The sequence below is a fragment of the Biomphalaria glabrata genome, chromosome 12 (genome assembly GCF_947242115.1).
Source record: "Biomphalaria glabrata chromosome 12, xgBioGlab47.1, whole genome shotgun sequence".
NCBI classification, from domain to species: domain Eukaryota; kingdom Metazoa; phylum Mollusca; class Gastropoda; family Planorbidae; genus Biomphalaria; species Biomphalaria glabrata.
The window spans coordinates 29,899,387-29,923,542 of record NC_074722.1 but is presented as its reverse complement, the minus strand read 5'-3'; the positions used below and the strand labels follow the sequence as shown (position 1 = coordinate 29,923,542).

At 32.9% G+C, this 24,156-nt stretch overlaps 1 protein-coding gene across 5 annotated transcripts; it reads left to right on the top strand.

Moving 5' to 3' along the window:
- Positions 1-2: 2 nt before the first annotated feature.
- On the top strand, positions 3-23,845 carry LOC106051536 (mediator of RNA polymerase II transcription subunit 24-like). 5 transcript variants are annotated; one of them, XM_056006519.1, is made up of 25 exons: positions 3-21; positions 2,221-2,317; positions 2,795-2,985; positions 3,510-3,592; positions 5,392-5,504; positions 6,708-6,801; positions 6,970-7,105; positions 7,542-7,665; positions 8,763-8,922; positions 9,642-9,883; positions 10,377-10,463; positions 10,795-10,903; positions 12,154-12,183; positions 14,488-14,630; positions 15,726-15,843; positions 16,147-16,316; positions 16,409-16,508; positions 18,064-18,218; positions 19,223-19,460; positions 20,812-21,043; positions 21,169-21,224; positions 21,337-21,424; positions 21,892-21,966; positions 22,106-22,251; positions 22,923-23,845. In XM_056006519.1, exons 2-25 carry the CDS (start codon positions 2,271-2,273, stop codon positions 23,070-23,072), a joined length of 3,087 nt encoding a protein of 1,028 aa, XP_055862494.1. In that variant the 5' UTR covers positions 3-21; positions 2,221-2,270; the 3' UTR covers positions 23,073-23,845. The 5 variants fall into 5 exon arrangements, with proteins under 5 accessions (XP_055862494.1, XP_055862493.1, XP_055862495.1 ...); XM_056006518.1 differs by having other exon boundaries at positions 12-103; XM_056006520.1 differs by lacking the exon at positions 3-21 and adding an exon at positions 55-89.
- Positions 23,846-24,156: the final 311 nt, after the last annotated feature.

Genomic DNA, 24,156 nt, shown 5'->3' with positions numbered 1-24,156 from the left:
TTCTGAGGGATGCGGTATTGTGTAAATAGATCCATCTAGATTTCTAGATATAATAGATTCTAGATCCAGATCTAACAGACTAAGTCTAGGTCTAGATGACTAAGTAGATCTATGCCTAGATTTTACCGATTCTACTACATCTCTAGAATATATATATTATAATTAATATAGATTTAGATCTATAAGTATAAGTGAGGATTTTTTTTAAAGATACAGATACTCATCAATCATACTGTAACTGAGATAGATAAGGCCAGAGACGCCAGAGTTTGAGACTATTGAGAGTACGGCCTAAGGGCTTAATTTGCTTAATTAAGTCTAAGTATAGCTTATTTATTCAGTATAATTAAATATGGTATATAGATCTAATTATAGACTATAGACTATAGTTGAGTATAGAGTACTATAAGTAACTATAGTATACTGTCTATTACTCTACTCTATATTATTAACTATATAACTTATAACTCCATTCAAAAAGATCTAACTAACTATACTGGTTTCATTTAGATTCAAATAATTTGATTTTTTTATCAAAGTACCTAATATAGATCCTAGAGTAATTTTCCTCTTCCGAACACCCCCTATTTTCTGACATTATGATTAACGAACACCCCACAATCTTTATTAAAATGAGCCTCTATGTTGACAGCTATGATTATGATGAAACTAGTATATTGTTTTTTATTTATACTCCATTTTTTTACAGTTCAGACACATTTAGTTAAGTATACTCTGAAAAACAAGAGTTTTACATGGGTTCAAAGAGCACTGGTAGGACAGAAGGAGGGTAGGTCCAGGGTGAAGGAGATTTTTTTAGAAAATTTAAGTATCAGCTAAACATAAACTGTCTAAAATGCTTCTAAATTGGCCTAAAAACACACACATGTCATAGTCTATCTCTAAATATGGGGTGTTTCATGATTTTCGTTGGTCACAATCAATGATACTAATGAACTGTCTTTATCACTATCAATGACACTAACAAACCCTATTTTAATGTTGAAAATGCATATCAGAGGGATGTAACTCAAGGCTGGGAAATGGAGATTTCTTTGATTTATTTTGTATAGGTCTAACATTTTCTTACTTAATTTTGCTTTTGTTTTAGATGTTAAAACAAGTGGGATATAAATGAGTAAAAAGAAAGGGAATATTGCTAAAAATAGTGCTGATGAGGGGTAGAGTTGGGTATAATGTGAATAATGAAAAAAATGTTTTCATGAGTGGCACACTCCTGCTCTCTCTCTCTCTCTCTCTTTTTTTCACTCCTTGTCGCTCTTATTATATACCTAGCATGGCATCATCAACATAGTACCAGAGAAAAAAAAAGTAGAGGGAGGGATAATTATTGATCAAGCAGGTACCTAATTGGGTCACATTCACTGTGTGGAGTGAGCAGGCTAGACGCCTGGGGTCACCCAGTTTTTTTGTTTTTTTTTTGTTGGGTCAACAAGATCTAGGTAGGTCACAGTATATGGCCCTTCGTAAAGTTGAGGGTTTAGCAGAGAAGGGAACAATTAAAAGAGGGAAAAGGGACACTAATCTGTCGGTCTAGAGCTTTTTAAAAAGAAATTGAAAATAAAATAAATAAAATTGAAGATAATATTATTTTTAAATGCAATAACTAAGAGGTGTTCGTTAGTGTACAGACATTGTTCGTTAGTGTACAGAGCAGGGAATGGTGTTCGTTAATGTTAGCGCTGGACCACATTAACCTGACCCTCTTCAACATCATATTTTACTGTAACTATGCCTAGCGTAACAAAACAATATAGCTATTTTTATTGACAAATGGATGACAAGTTTATAGATGTTTGTAGTTTTTTCCTAGGACTAACCATTACGGAGCTATAAAAATTGAAACGCAAAGATTGCGACAGCAGTGCTTAACTTGTTCGGAAGGGAAATTACATTATAAAAAAAATAAAATATATATATAATAAATTATAATACAATACTGACAATAGCCTCTAAGTACTTTAAATATACTTTAGACCTAGTTAAACTAGTAGTAATATAGATCAAATCATTCTAAGTAGAATCTATTCTAGTCAATTCTGATATATTATCTAGATTGACTAGGGCTAGAGTCTACTCTAATAAAGAATACTGAGAATAGTAGTCTAGATTCTAGTACTAGATCTAGTTTAAGTATTATTATTATTATAACTCTTACTAGACTCTTAGTCAACTTTGTGCATCTCTTTGATATTTCAGATTTAAAGAAATTGTTGATTGTTTTAACTTCCTTATTGATGTAGTGAAAAATGTCTATTCAGATAAAAAAAGAGCCCACAGGATCTGGCATCTCTAGGTAAGAAAGCATTCTTTGGTTTTGCATTAATTAATTTGATTGTTCAATCATATTATGCTGAGATTATGGCAGATGTTTGGACTACGCTTTAGATTTAAAGAAATGAAAAATATATGAGATAGATATGAGCATATTAATATCTTTTTAAAAATTATTGTGTTGTCCAAACAGCTACCACTAATAATACTTGTACCCAACTAGAGCATTGATGAAAAGGGTTTGTTTATATAAATAAAATGTTATCTATAAAATATGAAGAGTATGTGAATGTGAACAGCATTTTTTTTATTGATAGATATTTAGTAATTAAAACTTTACTAGGGAATTTTTAAATTTATTAATAAAGAGCATTAAATTTAATAATGAAATTATCTTACAACTGGTACATATTGACCGTTAGATCTTCTACTCTAAATTTAATAATGACAGAATGAACATCATTTATCTTTTTTGTGTGTGTGTGTGTTTTGCTTAAAGTGGATTGCTGGATATCAAAAAAGAGCCTGGCTCCAGCAGTCAAAATGCTTCCAATACCAGAGCAGTTTTAGTCAGCAAAATTAAAATGAACTTGATGCAAGCATGGAGAGAGAGGTGGACAGAAATACAGTGGGCCATTCAACTGAAGAAATTAATGGCAGCATATTGTACAGAAAATGTTGATGTTGCAGGTAATGTATTCTTCTTGATGCTACTTAATTGTTGCAGAATTTTAAAGGTTATACAGTATGGTTAACTTTCTATTTTTAGTATTTGTAATAATATATTACTAAGATACTTAGCCCTTATTTTAACAATTCAAATTGTTTGCATAAGGAGGCTAAAAAGGGCTCATTTAAATTAATTTTCATTAATAATGTAAAGTGTGAAATATGAATTCATTTACAACTAAAAGCTTAAAGTGTGTAACATTGTATGGCAAGATGATTTTAAGTTAAGCTGTTTCTAAGGCCACGGGTGGGTTAGCCTGCATTATGCCCAAAAGCCCAAAATTCAAATAGTTTTAGTTTGGAAGGGCTATTCTGCTGCTTTTCAGCATGATACACTCAGTTTTGAATGTTCGTTATCACACATTGACCATAAAAAGTTAAAACTATTATTCTTTTTTGTCTCTTTTTGGTGTTGTTTCTCATTCTCAATGTTTGTTTTTCATTAATTAAATATACAGTTGTATTTTATGTTTGTTCTTTGAAAGAAATTTTGATGCAACAAGCTCTTGTTGGGAGCAGTCCAAATTCACTGATCCTGTCATACCTAAAGCATGGTGTTTTATCACAGGTAGATTGAACTAATTAGATTAATAAATATAAATATTTAAATAATAATAATAATAACAAGGTTACAAAGACAGTTTGTGTGGAAACACAAACTCAAAATTGGCCCCCGAAGTGGTCCACCCAGGCAGGCTTCAATATATTCAGAAAAAACATCCAAATGAAATTATATCAAAGACAAATGAGAGATAAGAAAGGAGAAAGAAGGTTAACAGATCTTGTGTAGTACCCCAACGGTCCAGCAGATCAAAGGATAGGTGCAAATGAATGCAAAGTTAGATGTGAACCTGTCCTAACTAGTTCCCCTTTCAGACCTTGTGGTCTATAGGGCAGATGATGTAAAGTTCATCTGTTTTTGTGGCCTACGATTAAGAAGGGTGTCATGTAGCCAGCACAACGACCAACCGCCTTTACTTTTCCCCAACTATGGTCAGGTACCCATTAGAGCTGGGTGGACTCAGAGACGCGCAAAGATTCCTAAGTTGAAAATTCCAGTCTTCACCAGGTTTCAAACCCGGGACCCCCGGTTCGGAAGCCAATCGCTTTACCGCTCAGCTACCATGCCTCCCCTGGCCTAACTGAAGTGTTATAATTGATGTAATTATTTTGAAAAGGCTCAATCTCTTATTTGAATCCTAAAAAAAAAACAAAAAAAAATTTCCACAAATTAAAAAGAATGTTCTAGAAAATGCAGTTTACAAGATTACTATTCGTTTTAAATTAGGTCTAACTTATAATGCATACTAAATAGCTTTTTCTCTTTAAAAAACTGCTTGCATAAGTGATTTAAAAAATTAGATTTTTCGCTTTCAGAGAAAAAAAAAGTAGCCGTTGCATCAGAACTTTGAATGGTCTAGATTTATTGTGATGTCGGATTTTCACTATCATTTCTAATTTACGAGATCTAAACGGGACAGACGAACAGACATTTCACACAAATCTAATAGCGTCTTTTCCCATTTCGGGGGCCGCTAATAATAACTAAACTTAGTTGACAATTAATTTTTTAGATTGTATTAACTTTTATTGAAATTCATATTTAAATGGCACATATTTTTTAGTACGTATTTAAAGCTTAAATATCACAACATTAACAAATTGGGCCTTAACCATTTCATTAGCATACTAAATTATAGTCAATATCAGTAATTTTAAATTATGTTGTGGAAGTATAATTGTCAAAAAACTCATTTATTTTGAAAATATCTCACTGTTTTCTATTCTTCTTTTGGTCAAATTTATTTATTTTTTTTCTCTTGATATTGCTAAAACCTTTTAAATGTCCTGAAAGATTGTTATAAAATGTAACACTATACTTTATGTAAAAATAATAGTTCATAAATAAATTGCTAATATCATTTACTCTTCAAAATATCAGTAATATTTGCCTTGCTAAATAGTTGTTAAAGAAATTTTAAGTTTTCTTTTTACTAATGAAAATAACATAAGACCTATATTGTTGCCACAAGTTGTTAACAGAGGTCTTAGAGATACCCTTTGCCAGTAAGTTTTGGCGGGCCATTATATAAAAATTTAGAAATTTAACAAAGAAAAAATGGAGGATAACTCTTCAGTAAAAGAAATTTTTCTTTTAAATAATATCAATGTTTTAACTCGTATTAAAAACCTGTATTTTTCATTGTGAAAACAAAACATGTGTGGGCTGGATCAGACTTCTCAGTTGGCCGGATTTGGCCCGCGGCCCGTAGTTTGCCCATCACTGCCCTAGTGGCTTAAAAAATTAATAAAAGAGTTCCATTAAATGGCTGTAAGTTTGTATTTTAATTTTGTACTTGTCCTCAGATGATTCCATACCATACAGTTTTAAAGTATATCACAGAGTTTGATGATTTCTCAAGACCTTATTGTATCTTGGCGCTTCTACATCTGGCAGAAATGTTTGGTTCAAAGATAAGGTATTTTTAAATTGAAAACTTCATGGAAATTTTATATGCAAATACTTTTTTGAACTTGTGTCATTGGTTACACCAAATATTTATTTAATATTTAATACCAATGAGTGTTCAAATATGTGAAATATTATATCTTGAGATTTTAGGCTGTGTTGAGTTTTTAATATTACAGACCTGCCTACCGTTACGCAAAATGCGGATTCGTTACGCAAAATCTCCCAAAAATGACCGTCAGTACGCAAATACGCATTTAACCCGTCGCGTTACGCATTTCGTATCCTTTTTTTCCCCTCTCTTGACTAGCTTACGAGCGGTCACGGAGGTCACGCTAAGGCTAAGCCGTCCTGTTGGCGGGGGGGGGGGGACAGAAAAGGTGGGGGAACACATTGTGTCCAGATCTATACGTTGATTGGTTCTTAAAAGCAATTAGATTTAGTCTAGAAATGAAGAACGTGAGTGTGAGGGAGTGGCGGGTTGGTACCAGGTTGGTACCGTCAGTTAGCTGATATACCAACGTGACTTTTTTTTTTTTTGTAAGTTCATTAGTAGAAATTAATTATGTTGAATCCCTGATTCCCGTATTCATTTGTATAGAAAAAATATCGAAGTGCTATCGATTCAAAACACATTGAGTGACATTGTAGATATCTAATCTAGATCTGGATTCTAGATCTAGAATCTAGATAACTTGTTATTAATGTTATACATAAATAGATCTAGCAATTTTATCTAGTCTAGATGTAGAATGTAGACCCTAGCTAGAGTCTAGCTAGTCATTACGTTATGTCATGATTCTCTTACATTACTCTACAATCTAGATCCAATTTAGTTGTAGTATGATTTAGATTGACTAGATCTAGATCGATAACATCTACTACCATCTAGTCTAGATCTAGACTAGATTCTTAGTCTTAGTATAGAATAGATCAAGGATGAAGAGTAGACCTAGATCTACGTTTGTAGCGGATCCACGGCATCAGTAACACTCTTAAGCCCAGATCTAGAGTCTAGAGTAGATTACATTCTATATATATATATATATATATATATGACAAAATAATGGATCGCGTTACGCATTCTGGTGCCAAAATACGCATTTTGACCATCAGCGTTACGCAATTGGACTTTTTTTGGTAGGCAGGTCTGATATTAACCAAACTTTTGTTTTAAAATAAAGTTTGTTCTAAATTGTTCTTTTATTTCAAGTTTAAGCCCATGTCAAGACTCTCCTTTGCAATTAGTTCGAACTATTTTGAGCCTGATACACTGGCAAGTGAAGGCTTTGTACATCTGTCTCCAGGTAGGAGGTCAAATAATTACTGAACTTTAGGTTAGAATGATTCTGTAACATTAATGAAATAATTTACTTTCTAAAAATAAATAAAAAATTTTTTTTATTTTTTTTTAATTATATCTTTAATTTCTTTTATTTTGGGCTTTGACTATAGAAAACTAATGTTGATTTCAGCGAATTCAGGAAAACAAAAGCACTGTGGCTGCAGAATATTTTGTAATTATGGATAATGCTAGTCGTGCCATCATTAATATTTTGGATCGCAAGGCTGTCAGGAGTCTCATGCAGATTGCCAAGACAGATAGTCCAGGTAATACTAAACATATGGATGGTATTTTTTGTTGTTGAAACTAATCAGCAATGTTGAAACCTTAAACTAAGCTGCTCCTCAGTGTAACTCAGATTTCTCACTTTAAATTACACTGACATTAATTAATTAGCTATTATGTAAATTACTCTCATATGATTAACCAGAGTAAGCAGATACAAGGAGAGAACAGAAGAATACACTTGCTAACTTTTTTTTTTTCCACTAATGTGCAACAAAATGATAAGCAGATTAAACTGTATACAAAAACAACAACAACTTAATTATAGTGATAGTTGCATGAACCAATAAATTTTACATTTTGACACATTGATATTTAGTAAGTGATGCCTTGTGTTAGACATTAAAGATTTTTTTATCTCCCTTTGTTAAAAATCAAAGTAGAAATGTTAATGAAATTTGTTTGTTATGTCTTTAGATGCATACAGAGAGTTTGAGCAATGTGAGATGAATGTTGGCGGTACAATTAGTCAGTTGCCAAGTAACTCACAGCTGGGTGACACCCGGGAGAAAATAAACTCTGCCCTTTTACAGCTTTCAAAGTAAGACCATATTTATATACGTAGATAGATATAGTAATACTTTTATCATGTTCTATATGTGGATTTAAAAAGTGAAGTACCAGGTAACCAGAAATAAAAAAAATTGTTCTGTGATCAGCAGATTAGCAACAGCTTCCAGAGATGACCAGTTAGTTATGTTTACTTTTCTTGGCTAATTTATTAAATTATTAGGGTTTGTCTAGACTAAAATTAAAAAGCAATTTTGACAGAGAGAAAAAAATGAAAAAAAAAAACAACATATATTTCTACACTTGATCAACATTGTAGAAATAAATACATAGTTCATCTATCGTGGTTCGATGATGAACACTTTTGTCATCCAGGGGGGCTGAGGTTGCACTGGGGTTTTGTGCCTCTTCATGAAGCTGGTGAGTCCTGTGTGAGCCCAGAATGTTTGGCTGCACACTGGGCAGGTTATTCCAGCTGGAACTAGTTTCTATGAAACAGAAATAAATACAATATGATAAAAAGGATGTTATTGTTTTGATTTTTTTTACACTTTTTACTATATACTTTGATTAACTCAATTGTTTTTTTCTCTTATGAAAACTGTTAATGTAAGAGTTCAGTTTGTTTAGCTTTATGAGAGTTGCCATGAAACTGGCCAGAGAGATTTGGAAAACATAAGTTGTATGAAATGTTTGAGGTATTCTAAAAAAAACAACAATTAGCATGGGCTAATAGTAGTATTCCCTTTTTTTTTCCTTTGTCTTCAAGTAATTACTTTCAGAAACTTGGGTCTGGTACTACAACGAAAGACTGGCTTAACTTAGTTTGTTGCATGTAACAATATATAGTGGAAAGACATGTTGGAAACATTTCAGTTGGACTGTTGGAATATTTTTAATTCATGCATAAATATCCAGTCATTTTATGTCAGAACAGGAAAAAAGAATATTGTTTTAGAAGTGAATGTTGAGTAAAATCTTTGACTTTATTAGTCTATAATGCTAAGTAACATAGCTCTTGGTAGCTAATCACTTTTAGAAATTCACTTCTATATTTGATCATAGATTTAATGATTAAACACCTGACTTGGTTTTATACATTATTAAATCCTTATCTTTTGTCCACAGACTTAATGACATGGCACCAAGCTTGGAACCAGTTCTAGAAATCACCAACTCACCCATATGTCCAACAATAAATTCTCTGGTTGTTTTGGAGGCCATACTCAACTCCAGTAGTGACATTCAGCCTTTTGTGGATCAAGTCTTGGTTGTCTCAAGACTCATGGTAAGCATGAAACAGTTCATATTTATTCTTGGACTGAGGCGTTCTTCAGCAGGTGCTGTATTACTATTCAATACTAATAATCATAATCATCTAGCTGTTTACTCATTGACTGTTTTGCTCTTATATAATTAATTCATCATGCTACAATGATAACCAATGGTCATTCAGAGGGCTGAGGGCAGTTTTGTGCCTCCTCGTGTGACTGATGTGCCCAAAGTTTTCAGATGTTCACTGGGCAAGCCATGCCAGCTGGAGCTTGTACCAATAGCTTTGACTTTCTTCTGTTGTGCTTTTCTTCTTGCAAAGCTGTTTTCTTTTGCTCTTACTAGTATAGGAAAGGCCTAGACTTGTGACACCATAGAATTTAAGAGCTAATTTTAGCTGTACTAGACATTACTCCAAAATACAAGAGTGAATGAAGTTATTCTAGTTAAAAAATATTATTGTTAAGGTTTAAAACTAGGCCACTTGGTCTTGCCAAATTTGCTTGTGATATTTTCATATCATTTAAAAGATATTATGTTTTAGTTCAAAGAAAATGGATATTGCTGTAACCTATATTAAACACTGTATCTTCTAAAAATGAAGCTATTCTATGCTTTTGTGACAGAGACCTTTGCTCTAGCTATAAATTAAATTAGCCCTAATTAATTGTTAATTTGGTTTTGAGTTTTACCTTGAACTGACATTCACAAACATGTGGTTCATATTCTCTACAGAAACTGCCCATGCCACAGCTTTGTTTAGAAATATTCCGTGTTTGTTTCATGGGCTTTGTGGACACCAATGACTTTTCGGAAGATCTTCAGTGGGCCACATTTGCTTTCCTCAAGGTCCCGCACATTCTGAATGCAATAAAGGAGAAGATGCCTGATTGGGACATGAGCTCCCACGTGGAGAGAGGGCTGGACATGTTACTGGAGTTCTCTCATCTGCTGGATCAGACAGATATTAAACAAAAGTAAGGATGTACCTACTTGATATCTCCTGATGGGAAAAAGTATTTGAACTTTATGTTGGGAGGTTTGTACATGATGAGTTGATACAAATCTCCATACCTACCTCACATCAGTTAATAAAAGTAGGTGGACATTTTGATGGTGGCTATGATATACTATGCAGTTAGAATACTCACAACTTATAATTAGTTTCATCTTTGGGACTAAAAAATGCAGTTTGTAAAAAAAGGAAACATTTCATAAAAGAAAATTAATGAATTTTTATATTATTATTGAAAAAAAAAAATTACATATTATTGATTGTGACTTTTTTTTTTTAATCTTTAATTTTGAGATTAATTAAAAGACTGGTAGAGTTACTTGTTATGAAACTTGCATGTTTAAGAAAGCACACAGTGGTTGTGAGCCAAGAGTTGGGGATTTGAAGCATGAAATATGTTAGGCTGGTTAATTAATATACAACTGTTATATTTGTTCATTATTTTTCTTCAACAGTTTTGACATGCTGGTTCAGTTTATCACAGAACTTCAGAAAGCAAACATCATCACAGAATCACAGAAAACATCTCTCTGTATGAAAAGGTATTTTAACTTACAAACAATTTTCACTTGTTCAGCCTGTCAGGAGTAAGAATAAAAAAAATATTTTTGATAAATATTTTGATCAAATAGTTATGTTTTATGCTTGAAATTTGTTAGTATTTCTTTTTGCTTGATGCTTTTTATGGATGACAACTTCCACCATCTTAAGTTCTTGACACAATAGGATGTTGAAGGTACAATTACTCACTCCATCTGTCTCACTGACTCCTCATGGCATATTTGATTAATATAACTGCATTTTGTTTTTTATTTTATACATTTAAAAAAATGCTTGAGACCAAATTATTTTCAACTTGTTTCATTTGTTCAGATCTGAACAAAGAAGTCGTTTGCGTCCATCAGACATATCTGGTTCCAACGAGGGCAAAAATCTTAGCAGAGTGACACATGCAGAAGCCACAGTAACCAGCATTTTAAAGGTAATTAAAATGAATGAAATGTTTGTTATTATATTCACTTGACTAAAAATCTGTTTGCCTTCCTCTATTGTGCATAGGTCTTTGAACTTGACTCCCAATACTTCTTTATATCGGTTCAACTATTCCATATCGTCATGACTCTTCTTCTTAAAAGGTTTCATTTAAAGTTGTGTTTATCCAGATTTAAATAGGTGAAGTCTAATATATATATATATATTGGCTGTTAGTCTGGGCATAAATTCTACTTATGTTTTCTAAAGCAAATAGCTATAATTTGATTTATTTCATCTTAAAAGGCAGCATCAAAGCTAGTTATAATAATAACTAATAATAATATTCTTTAACAGTTCAATATTTATCTAAAAAGGAAATGTTACTGAAGTATTATAAGAAAATTGATTATTATTTATCATTTCTCATTTGCACAATTTTGAGAGTTTTCCTTCATTTTCCAGGATGACCTAAGCTTTGATTTAGGCCAATAAAAACTAAAGTAATTTGAAAGTTCATTCACTAAATCGAGCTTCTTTTTTTTTTTTTGTTTAATAAGCCTTGAAGGCTCACTAGTCAAATTGGGGATTTGGAAGAAACTGCATTAATTTGGTTATTGGATAATGTCAACTTAATGGAAAGCAACTGATTTTTTAAAGCCACAAAATGCATCCAGTAATTAGTTGTATTATTTGATGACTAATTTGTTCAACTTTGTATTAGAAATATCAGAACATGCTTTTTAAATATTTTTTTTGCACTGACTCTGATAGTTATGTGTTGGTACATTAGCAATGACATCTCTGTAGGAGATAAACCTTGCCTGCTTACTACTTCTCCCTTGTTGATGATAGTAAGTTTTACTATAGTGGCTGTAATTCTCATGTAATACTTTTTTTTTTACTTTCTTTTCCTAATATAGAATAATAATTAAAATGACAACTTTTTCTCATTTTATGTTCTTTGAGGCCTGCATCTGATTCGTAATGAGTTAAACTCTGGTACATTCGTCATCAAATCACTTCCTGTGTAGAGATGCACATCATTCTAATATCTCTCCATCTTTGCTCTTTATAATTCATCAGTGTGTCACTTCTTTAATGAACACACACATTTTTTTTTTGCCATCAACTTTTTGTGCTGTTCACATATCAGTAAGGCAACGCCATCTCAACTTCAACCGTCTGCACATGTGAGTTGCCTCCCTTCTCTAATGTTCTTTCAATACCACCTCTTGTGTCAATAATCTTCTTTTCCAGGGAAGTGCTACACTAGATAGGATGTTGAAGGTAAAACTACTCACTTCATCTGTCTCACTTGTTGTTTAGAAAAGTTTTGCTAGTATGGAGCTGTTTTTTTATGTACTGACATAGAGTTTTTGTTTTTTGTTAGATATGCAGGTTTATTTACAGATGTATAAAAGTTTTTTCATAGCATATATTTAGTATTAATTATTCAATATAGAATGCTTAATCCTCTCAGACCTTTTATTTATTTTTTTTCTGTTTTGAATTGAACCTGCTTCACATCAGTTCATGGAAGTATTATGTGGGCAGCATGCTAGTGGAACTCATCCCAAATATTTTTGTTACTAAATGATTTAAAGCTCTTTTTCCTTTTTTTTCTTTTGCTAAACTAATTTAATATTTAACTGTTAACTTTTTTTTAATTTTTAAGGTATTTTTTGTTTTATTATCATTATGATTATAAACCCTTCATATTTTTCTTTGCTGAAGAATACCTTGAGCTGTGTGACAGGACATCCTTTCAACTCTGTAAATGTTTGAACAAAGATGGCTCACTTATTTTTCTAATAATAAATTGTTAAACTCAGCTCATTGTGGTGAAATTTAAAAGACAACTTGACATAAATTTGGTGCATAATTTACTTTTCACCTGCCTTTGAAACTAGCTGATTTATTTAACCTAGCATCTGTTTTAAATGCTACTCCATGGAAGATTGCCAAACATCTAAAGACAGTATTGAAACTTTCTCCAGATACCCACATATCCATCAAAGAGATGAGACTAATCATATTAAGTGTACACACTAGCATGGAGACTAGCTATGAAAAATTAAAGGGGAATTTAGAGTGGTATTGTTTTTAGACTGCACTTCATAATGCTAATGTATTTTGTACAATGTAAGGTGATACATACTTTTTTACATGTATCTCTGTGCGTTAACAAAACAAAAAAATAAAAAAAACTTAATGTGAGCATTACATCATAAACAAAAATGTTTTAATGGTTATGACTTTGGTTGTTGTCTGTTGATCTGGTCACTTGCTATTTGTGCTACACTGAATGTTGTGCTGTTGTTGTTGTTGGCTACTTTTGCAGTTTTGTTTCCAAAAGATTTGAGTGTTTGAATCTAGTGTATCATTGTACTATATGGGGCTGAAACATAAGTGTTTACTGATTCAATTTTGATTAATCTAACTCAGTAATACAAACCTTTTTGACTTTTTGTTTTTGTATTAGTTTTTTTTTTATTGCATGATTGATTATCTGATTTTTATTTGATCTTTGCACAATGTAATAAACCAAAGACCAGTTCAGATGTTCCAGTGAAGGTTGGCTAAATCTATTTGTGATGAATTGATTCTTGTTATGTAGTATTGTTTTTTTTTTAGATTTTATGTTTACTTGTATGTGTTGATTGCCCTTTTAATGGCACAGGTGTCCTGTTGAGTTTGAGCTGTTGTCTTGAAGTATTTCAATTATCTAAATGCTTATCTAAAATTTGATAGCATGTATTATAATCAGATCAAAACATAAGCCACATTTTATTCCCCATGTATTATAGATCAAAACATAAGCCAAATCACATTTCTCATGTATTATAATCAGATCAAAACATAAGCAACATCACATTCCCCATGTATTATAATCAGATCAAAACATAAGCAACATCACATTCCCCATGTATTATAATCAGATCAAAACATAAGGGACATAATCACGTTTTTTGAGGTTATGGCACATAAAAAAATCTTTTATTGTAATTATGTTTGATGATTTGAATGTCCACACAGAAAAGAATACTTTACTTACTTTCAAATCAACAATTTAAAATTGTATCTTAAATACATGTTTTAGTATTATAGGACCATTGTTAAATCTATCAAAATCTACCTTGGGGATTCTCAATCAAATTACTTTGTGTCTAGCTAGAAATTGACTTTACAATGACAAGTCTATTTTGTGGATCATCACAATACATTTTGTGGACAATTCTTGTATGAGTTGTGTATTTTTTATTTGTTTGCATTGTGTTGTGATTATGGAAATCCTCCCTCCTCATAAATACTATACAAATCTTTTCACATAAGTTTTATTGATTACAACAGTGAATTAATTTTGTTAACCTTTTTCTTTTTCTGCTTCTCATCTTTTTCTACACATGTAAAAGAATTTCATATGTGATATGATTTACTGTTTGTTGAGATTATTGCCCAGCACCTTAAATTTTCTGGGTTTTTAGGGTAATAACACTAGTCAGAATGGAAGTTAAGCATTCAGTGTTATTAGTACTCCATTATGTGCCTATTTTTTTGCCACTTATTAACTTGTATGTTGTTATTATTCAGTCGCTAGATTCAGATCCACACAGAAACTCTGAGTCCATGATCAAGGTGCTGACCATCATGCTTCAGGGGCACAGCTTTGATATTCTTCGGTTGGCTGCTGCAAGCACAGGAAGGCTGCATGATTTTATGTCTAAACTTATCAGGTAGTTATCATATTTTTTAAACAGAAAATGTATTTTATAAAATACCTTAATAGATTAAATATCGTAAAATATTTGTTGGGAAAGTTACAGATAAAGGCTAAAAGACAGTTGAGATGCTAAAATTTGTACTTTTTTTCAGTACATGGCATTTTTCTAGGTAAAGTTGATTAGAATGAGAAATGAAGTTAGCCATTTCTGTAGCAATTGAAATTTACAGGGTGGGGTTACTGTTTGTAAAATGTTTTACATGTTTTGGATGTTCCTTCAGAGTTGAAGATAGTTTACTTCCTAGTCCAAACCTCCCGCAGGACGATGGGGGATAGGAGCGGGCAGGATTTGAACCCTCGACCATCAATAAATCCAAACGACAGTCCAGCGCGCAAATCGCACAACCAGGCAGCCATCCATACTAGCCCCATATCAAACCCTCCTTTGTTATCCAGGCTTGAATTGGCCATGAATTTTGTATGTTTATGGACAGCAAACTTCTTAGATCCATACAGAGAGAACTGAAACTGCATGTTGTTCATTTTTTGTGTCAAATGAAGAAAATTCATTCTACCAAAGTCAGCTATAACAATGAAGCTGAAAAGGTGAAATTGAAAACAAGGCTGTCCACATATAATAACTTCAAATCCATGGGCACCAGCTGGGAAGACGCTGTGTGGAAGTCATCTTTGACCTATCTCTGTTTAGAGAGCTTACCACCCTAAGCACCAAACAGTGCTGGAGGACCTAAGGTCTCAATCTAAAAAAGAATCAGGAACATTCTAAAATACTTGCTGTCTCTTGAACATAGTACTCTCAGTTTGACATCCAAGAACTTTTCCATAATACTTCATTTCTATTTACTTTGATGCTCTGAAGTCTAGGATTGTTCAATGAAAACTAAAAGATTGAGAAGTAATGTATTGGATAATTTATCTTATATGTTTGGCAACTTCTAAACTTGGGATTATCCTATTTACAAGATCTATGTTTTGGTATTTTGACTATTTGAATAAAATGTTAGAAATTATAAATTAATAAATAAGTATTAATACATTTGCTATATATGAAATTGGGATTGTGAATGTCTTTGTTTCTTGATGTAAGGATAAATGAACTTGCATCACAGACAACTAGTGAATCTCTGAAGATCCCAAACAGAAATCAACTTTTTGATGTCACATTTCTTATGATCATTAGCATATTTCAACAAAATGGCCTAGGGGTAAGTTTGGAATTTATTATTTACTGTAGTTGTATTTTTGAAGTTGGCAGTTATTTTTTTTTATGCAAGCAATCTTTAACTACATTGAGGTTAAATATTTTTGTATGAACAGTTCAAAATATTGTTACGAATCTCACTATCCAGGCTCTCTGCAAACTGCACCTTACACCACCAACTTAAAGAACTTGACAACTCAGGGCTCCAAAATAATGTAACACTACCCCCATCTGTGCCACCACCAGGTTTATAACAATATGTAACTTTCATCATTGCAAGTGTATTTTAGAATTTTCCTTCTTTCAGATTGCTTTATCTAACAAAGAAAATGAGTATGCCCTTGTGGTCCAGTGGGCCAAACGCTGGCTTCCAGAGGAAGGAAAATATAAAAATGTGGAGTTTATTGAGGAGCAGGACAAAGTAGACGCTATTTTAAACCTTATGCTCAGCAGTGCTGAAATTATTCCCTGTGGACAGTAAGTTCAATACATCATTAGACTACGGAAAGTTGTTATCATATGTTTTAATTAGAAATGCTTTTATTCAGTTTGACAATCAACTCTTTCAGAATTGCCAGCTGGAAGGAGATGATTATGTATTTGCCTTATGCACTGCAAGAAATTCTCTTTGCTGTAGAGCACATGGCCCTCAATCTGGAAAAAGTCAAGGTAATAATAATTAAATGTAAACATAGAGTTGAAGCTGGGTGCTGAAACAATTAGATAGAGCCATCGTTTGTCTAATACATGCCTAACGGCTGTCTGTGTCGGCTCTATCGAAGTTGTTAGTGAACGGATGCTACGAGGGTGGGGGAGGGGCTAGCTGGAGCTTGTGACCTTTGACCACTGGGGTGGTAATTTGCATACGGGCGAAATGACTCTGGATCAGAAGAATGTTTTTTTGGACATTCCGATGGTCTAGAGGCTAGTTTCGCTTGGTGCGTTATCGCTAGGCGGTGGTGTCGAATCCAGTGTCACAGGTTCGAGCCTCGGTCGGCGCATGCCCTTATTTTCGTAGCATTTTAATTCACTACTTTCTCTCTTAAAAACTTGGTCCCTGGTGCTGTTATTCATTTATGTTTAATATATGTATGTATCATTTGTTTCAGCACCCAGCTTCAACTCTATGTTTACATTTACGTTTACAGCATTATTGCTCGTACCCACTGAAGCTTCTATATGTAATGTGTTTATGTTGTCCACTTGTCTTTGTGAGAGATAAACAATTAGATAGAGCCATCGTTTGTCTAATACATGCCTAACGGCTGTCTGTGTCGGCTCTATCGAAGTTGTTAGTGAACGGATGCTACGAGGGTGGGGGAGGGGCTAGCTGGAGCTTGTGACCTTTGACCACTGGGGTGGTAATTTGCATACGGGCGAAATGACTCTGGATCAGAAGAATGTTTTTTTTTGGACATTCCGATGGTCTAGAGGCTAGTTTCGCTTGGTGCGTTATCGCTAGGCGGTGGTGTCGAATCCAGTGTCACAGGTTCGAGCCTCGGTCGGCGCATGCCCTTATTTTCGTAGCATTTTAATTCACTACTTTCTCTCTTAAAAACTTGGTCCCTGGTGCTGTTATTCATTTATGTTTAATATATGTATGTATCATTTGTTTCAGCACCCAGCTTCAACTCTATGTTTACATTTACGTTTACAGCATTATTGCTCGTACCCACTGAAGCTTCTATATGTAATGTGTTTATGTTGTCCACTTGTCTTTGTGAGAGATAAACAATTAGATAGAGCCATCGTTTGTCTAATACATGCCTAACGGCTGTCTGTGTTGGCTCTATCGAAGTTGTTAGTGAACGGATGCTACGAGGGTGGGGGAGGGGCTAGCTGGAGCTTGTGACCTTTGACCACTGGGGTGGTAATTTGCATACGGGCGAAATGACTCTGGATCAGAAGAATGTTTTTTTTGGACATTCCGATGGTCTAGAGGCTAGATTCGCTTGGTGCGTTATCGCTAGGCGGTGGTGTCGAATCCAGTGTCACAGGTTCGAGCCTCGGTCGGCGCATGCCCTTATTTTCGTAGCATTTTAATTCACTACTTTCTCTCTTAAAAACTTGGTCCCTGGTGCTGTTATTCATTTATGTTTAATATATGTATGTAATAATAATTAAGTATTTGGATTAAAGGAGATTGTTAACTGACAAACTTGACATTTGATCTAGAAGAATTAATTAGAATAAGTTTTCTTTACCCTGTTTCCAATCATTGCAGATGATTATTGACCACATAAGGAAACAGAACATCAAGAGTCTTCTATTAGTATGTACAACCTATCTATGTAGCTACATGAACATAGTAGGTGCAGCTGCCAGGGTGAAGCCACTGAAAATGTTGGAGTTTTTTACAATATCCTTAGGAATAGACACGTGAGTTTTTTTGTTTTTTTTTGCTTTGTTACTGTATAGCAGAATTGTCCACAGAGAAGTGCCTGGTATGAGTCATTGAAAGTTTGTTGTTTGTGTATTTGGTAAAGGGAATGTTGGGATATTATGTAATGCCAGAAATCAACTTTTTTAACCTCCCCACCCCCTTTATAATTAATAGTAACAAGACTCAAATAACATAAGAAAGTTTGAATTTTACAAAGACCTATTTATTAGTTACCATTTTCCTATATCACATTTTTAATCATGGTATCTGTAAAGAGAATGGGAAAAACATCAACTTCTTTTCATGCTTTGATGACATATTCAATTTTTTTTTTTTTTTACAATAATGTACATATACATTAGTTGGCCTTGGAAAACCTATGGAGTTCAAAAAGAATGCAGGATATTTTTCTCATATTTTTTTAACACCCTTGTGGTAGTGCTCTGCCGCGAAAGTTAGGGAGCCACTATTTTTTTTACTTTGCTATGTAACAAATCTTCAGACTACCCTCTCCCCAATTTTAACAAATCCTAAAAAATGTTATACTCCTTCCCCTTAGCCATTTTGCAATATCCAAACGTTCCTTAAGTTAATATGGTTGGGATTTTTTTTTTTTTTTTTTTAAATTTATGTTCTGAGTGAATGAAATGTGTATGTTTAAGGACAGAGACTTCTCAGGTCCATGAAGAGAGAACTGAAACTTTGGGATGCGGGGTCGAGAGGCTAAGTACGCTTAAACTTGGCTTGACTACCTATGAAGAAGGCTCGAGTTTCGAGCAGAGTTGTGCTTACTGAGCGCCTAAAGGCAGCATGGAAAAACCCCCTCCCCCACTGGTCCACAAATGGACCATAGTGCTCTATATGCATGAAAGTAGCGCTATACAAAAGCTATCATTTAACTTTTTTTGTAAAATGAAGACATCAATCAACCTCATTATATGGTATCTCCTAAGTTTTGATCAATCATTTAAAGATGTATGATTTTGATTTTCATACAAAGTAAACAACCCATTCAAGCCATCATTGACAACATCATCTATGACATACTTCCTGAGGGCCATCCCCAAAGACCAATCAGACGCTACCAGCTGTCCAGCAAGAAGTTGACCAGTGAGATCATGAATGAGACCCTCAAAGATTCGTTCCATCGAGGCTGGCTGAACATGGCTTCTTTACACACTCTGGAACAGCTGTTGGTCTTGAGAGGTCCTGACTGGTTCTGTGCTGAGATGGTGGAGGTTGGTTGCTCTTTTAATTTCTAGCAATTTTTAAAATTGTTTTTAGATATCCGCTAGTTACTGAACCGGAGGGGTTTCGGATCTTCAAAGAATTTAACCGTATATGCTCAGGAAATTCTATTTATGATGTAATTAAATATTCTCAAGGGGTGTGAAATAAACAATAGATGAAAGAGAAAAAATGGATATAAAAAAATACAAAACAAATTTGTTGTGTTTGTTATGTTATCATATTGCCTTGAGCCTGCATTATGTTTGTTAACAGTGCTTTATAAATGAAATTATTATTATTAATATTTCAGCTTTTGCATACTAAATTACAATTTAAGCCTACCTACGTTCATAGTACAGTATGAATTAATTACATTAATTTATTTTGGGGTCGCATCGGAATACTGAGTTTGTCAGATTATCAAGCATCATCTGTATAGTATACGCTAGTTTGTTGGGATGTGAGCTAATTTAGGACTACAGCAGTCAGATCATTGTTATAAATTAAAATTAGCAGTGAACCCATCATTTAAATATTTTTTTTTTAGTTTTGATGATTCTTTACATTTATTTCCACTGTGTTTTTAATTTGGTTTAAATTAATTCGTGCTGAGAACAAAGATGTAAATTATAAGTACCCTTTTCAGACCATGTGATCTATAAGGCAGATAATGTAATGGCCATTTGTTTCTGAGTATGATGGTTAATGAAGGTGTCATGTTGCCAGCACAATGACCAACTGCTTGTCTTTCCCCTACTAACAGGCACCCGTTTGAGTTTGGCGGACTCAGGGGTGCCCACAAAATTTCCTAATTGAAAGTTCCAGTCTTTACAGAGTTTCAATCTCGGGACTTATCAGATCATTTGCCAAGCGCTTTACCACTAATCCACCATTGTATTAGCTTTATTTTAGTTATCCTGTTTTTATATATTTAATTTATGACAAATTTTTTTATAATTATATTGTTTATATCATCACTCCTTTTCTGTCTGCCTACTTTTAGGTCAGACGTTGTTTTTTTTAACTTTTTATGCACAGTCTGTTCATCTGTTCAAATTTCTTAATTTCTTGTTTTAAATACACTTCTTTTTTTTTCTCCAAATAAAATGTTTGGACATATTTTCGTTTTTCAAAGTTTGATAAATTATTTATAATGTTAGATTATTTTTTTAAAGATTATTATATTATATATCATAGGCACTAAATAATTTATCATGTTTGTAGAATTTAGTGGTTATGATGATTATGAATCAATTGCATCCTTAGCACTTCTGAGAAAAATTCTAAGCTAATTGTGACAAAAATAGTTATTTTTCTCATAAGTTATTTAATGACATATTTTTTTGTAACTATTTCCAGCACTTGTTGAAACAGAACCACACAGATGATGCCACTCAGTCTCTTAGTCTAGCCTTTGCTATCATGCACATGGACTTGGAACGCATGACCATCAGTCTGTTAAGGCGTGTGTTGCCCAGCCTACTGACGACACCACAGAACAGTCTGCTGACTGACCCTAGAGGATACTGTCTAGCCAAGCTTTGTGTCCTTAGCATCACAGCCACTCACATGTCCAAGATAGGACAGAAAGGTTGCTGAAGTTATCTTTTGTTTCTTTAGTTTGAATAGAACTTTTAGATTACCCTAACCTGACAAAATTATTTATTTTTTGTAGAATATATTTTGTGAATAAAACCTTTTTAATTTGTATTACAGAGCCATATGTCAGAAGACGGCACAAGCGCCTGATAACAGAAGTAGACATGGATGATGTGAGTTTGTAAACTTCATGAGCCCTAGTTTTGTGGTATATTATATAATAAATTTATTTGAATTCTGTAATGTATGTTTTGTGTAGTCTGATAGTGTAATTTATGACTTCAGGACTTTGATGATGGAGACACACCTCCAGCTAAACTTCGCAAGCTATCAGAGCCACAACTCAGTTTGAGCATGGAAGATTTTAACTTAGGTAATGTAGTAGGGTTTTATTTTGTACTCTTTCCTTAGCAGAGAAAAAAATATTTAGCAGACCTCTTTGCAAAAGCAATTTGCTGAAGAAAATGTAAACATGTATTATTTCATATTACACACCACTTTATATAGTTGTGATCTACTTGGGTTATTTTACATGTACTTTTACTAAGAGAAATTAAGTTTTTTGAAGGAAATATTAACCCTCACTCTTTCCTTTCATCTGTGTTTTAAGTCCTTTGTAGATAAGCTAAAATTCAGTTTTTTGTATGATCATAAAATAAATTAATAACTTAGTTTTAACAAAATACTGACACTTTTGGCTAAAACTTTATAATGCTAAGTTATTAGTTGTGAGATTTGTGCTGTAAGAGAAGGTAAGTTTATTTAAGTTACTAACTTTAAAATCAATCTTACATTAAATGATATAAAAATGTATTGTGCATGTTTCTATTTTCTGTACAGCTGCCCTGGCAGATAAAGAGGATGGAGAAGTATTACCTTCTTTAGACATGAAGGACCCATTGAATAAAGCTTTAGGTACATAGAGCATCTCTTTTTATTTCAATAATATCTGCTGTGAGCTAGTGAATCTTAATGTAAGCTTGTTAGTCAATACTTGCTTTTTCAATGAATGGAACAAAGACAAAAATGGTAAAGTATTTGTTTTCTATTTCAGTCAATTTGTTTCAACTGATGAACACTATATTGATGAACAAAACTCTTTCTTCAAGAACTTGGTTTATTGTCTCCATCATTCAAGAAGCTATAAAATGTGGGGGCACACATTCTTCTTTTATATTCCAGTTCATGCCACAAAACATGGTAAGTTGACTTTCAGTTTGATCTCAAATGTTGGGAGATAGAATGTTGACCTTTTTGAAGGTATTCTCTCTTCTCAAAATGTACAAAGAATTACAATTTTTTTTGGTTTCAATTGTAGTAATATATAACAAACTATCATTTCTCCCAAGTAGAAAGTCTCTTAAGTTTTGGTGTCAAAAGTGTTCATGTTTACAATCAAATAATAAACCCAATCAAACCTATAAGGTCTCAGTTTTACATTTTCTATCTAAACATTCATGTGCATGTGTTAGATTGAAATTGATGACCTTATATTTTTAATAATGCCATTTTCAAAATATATTTTACTAGCTTTTAGCCATTGGCTGTTTCCTATTACTAATTGGAAAAAAACAAAAGGTTGAACACATGAACATGATTATAATTGCAAGTCTTTTTCAACATTTAGAATTTTCTTTAACTGAGTTACATGAAGACATTCTTTAACTGCTGGTGTGACATTTTATTTACTCAGCATAAAAAATCTGACAAATTTATATCATTTGACATTTTTTGTGTTCATTGGACCTAAACATTTTTTTAGCCTTAACTTCTATCCAAATTTGATGACAAATTTAAACTTCAATCCAAATTTGATGACGACAAATAACAAATGGCTGAACAAAATTGAAATTTTTGTATCATGCTTTCAGCTGAACCAAGTCATGCGAAGCTTGCCTGGTGTTTTCTCTGATGAACATATACTTCGAATCTGTGACCTGAGCACACTCTCTGGCAGAAAGATGGCTGCCAAAGCTATTTGTAACAATGCACAGATACCACAACTGAATCTCTTTGATTAAAAAATTAAATGTTGACTAATTGAATGTTTCTTATTAAGAACAAGAATCATTATTAAAAACTATATTACTAGTTTAAGAATCAACTTTAAGTTAATCTTATTTATATATTTGAATGAGGTTGCAGAATGAATATAACATTTGTACCAGGCTTGCATTTGCTTTAGATTGAGAGTTTTAAAACAAGAAAAACATTTTTAAAGTTTAAAAAAGACAGTACCTCCAACATTAAACTTCAGATATTATAAAATATTTTTTAATTTTTGGTTCAACTCTGGTATTGAACCCGTGACATCATCAGCTGCTAGAAAATATGCATTACCTGATTCGGCCTGCAAGGAAGGCATATTTTTCAATTATTTATTGGTATGTTCATTATATGGACATCTAGATCTAACACTAGACCTAAAGTTCTGATTTAGATATCTAGTCTAAATTAGATTTACATAAATTATAAGCAATGCTTATAAACTTCAATAAAATTGAAGCAACTTTAAATTTACTGTTATACAGTAATATGGCTGACTATGCCATGTTGGCTCAGACCTAGATATAGTCTCCAGCAAAATATATTTTTGAAAAATTATGTCAAACTAGAGTTTTCCCCATGTGGCCAACAAGCTAGTAATACTTATCTCAGCGAAATACATCAACTGTTAAATTTCTAGGAAAATAATTCATTTGAGATCAGCGTTTATGATCCATGAAGTTCTGACTTAAATAGTTTTTGTTGTTACAAATTGTATTAATAAATTTAAATCTATCACATGTACAAACTGTTTTTCACTTTTGTTCATTATTATCTTTTTTCCAAAGTGCTACAAGTGATTACACAATTACTAAACACTCAATTACTAAACATGTAGTCTGAAATTGAATACAGGCTATAAATATACAGCTCTGCCAATGTTTCATTTTTCTTTAAATGTGTTGGAAGTTCACATAACTTGTTCAATGAAATTTTTGTTCAGATATTTAAGCAGCCTAGCCCCATGAATTCAACCCATGTGTTGAGATGTTAGGACTAAGATTCTTTTTTTCACAAATATATGAATTTAGAAGAAGAAAAAAAGCTAGAACCTTGCTC

What these genes read in the sequence shown, in the direction of transcription:
- LOC106051536 (XM_056006519.1), top strand. Translation starts at nt 2,271, where the DNA reads ATGTCTATTCAGATAAAAAAAGAGCCCACAGGATCTGGCATCTCTAG. An exon ending in TGCCAAGACAGATAGTCCAG is followed by an intron (nt 7,106 to 7,541) that starts GTAATACTAAAC and finishes TTATGTCTTTAG; the next exon opens with ATGCATACAGAGAGTTTGAG. An exon ending in GTCCAAGATAGGACAGAAAG is followed by an intron (nt 21,044 to 21,168) that starts GTTGCTGAAGTT and finishes TTTGTATTACAG; the next exon opens with AGCCATATGTCAGAAGACGG.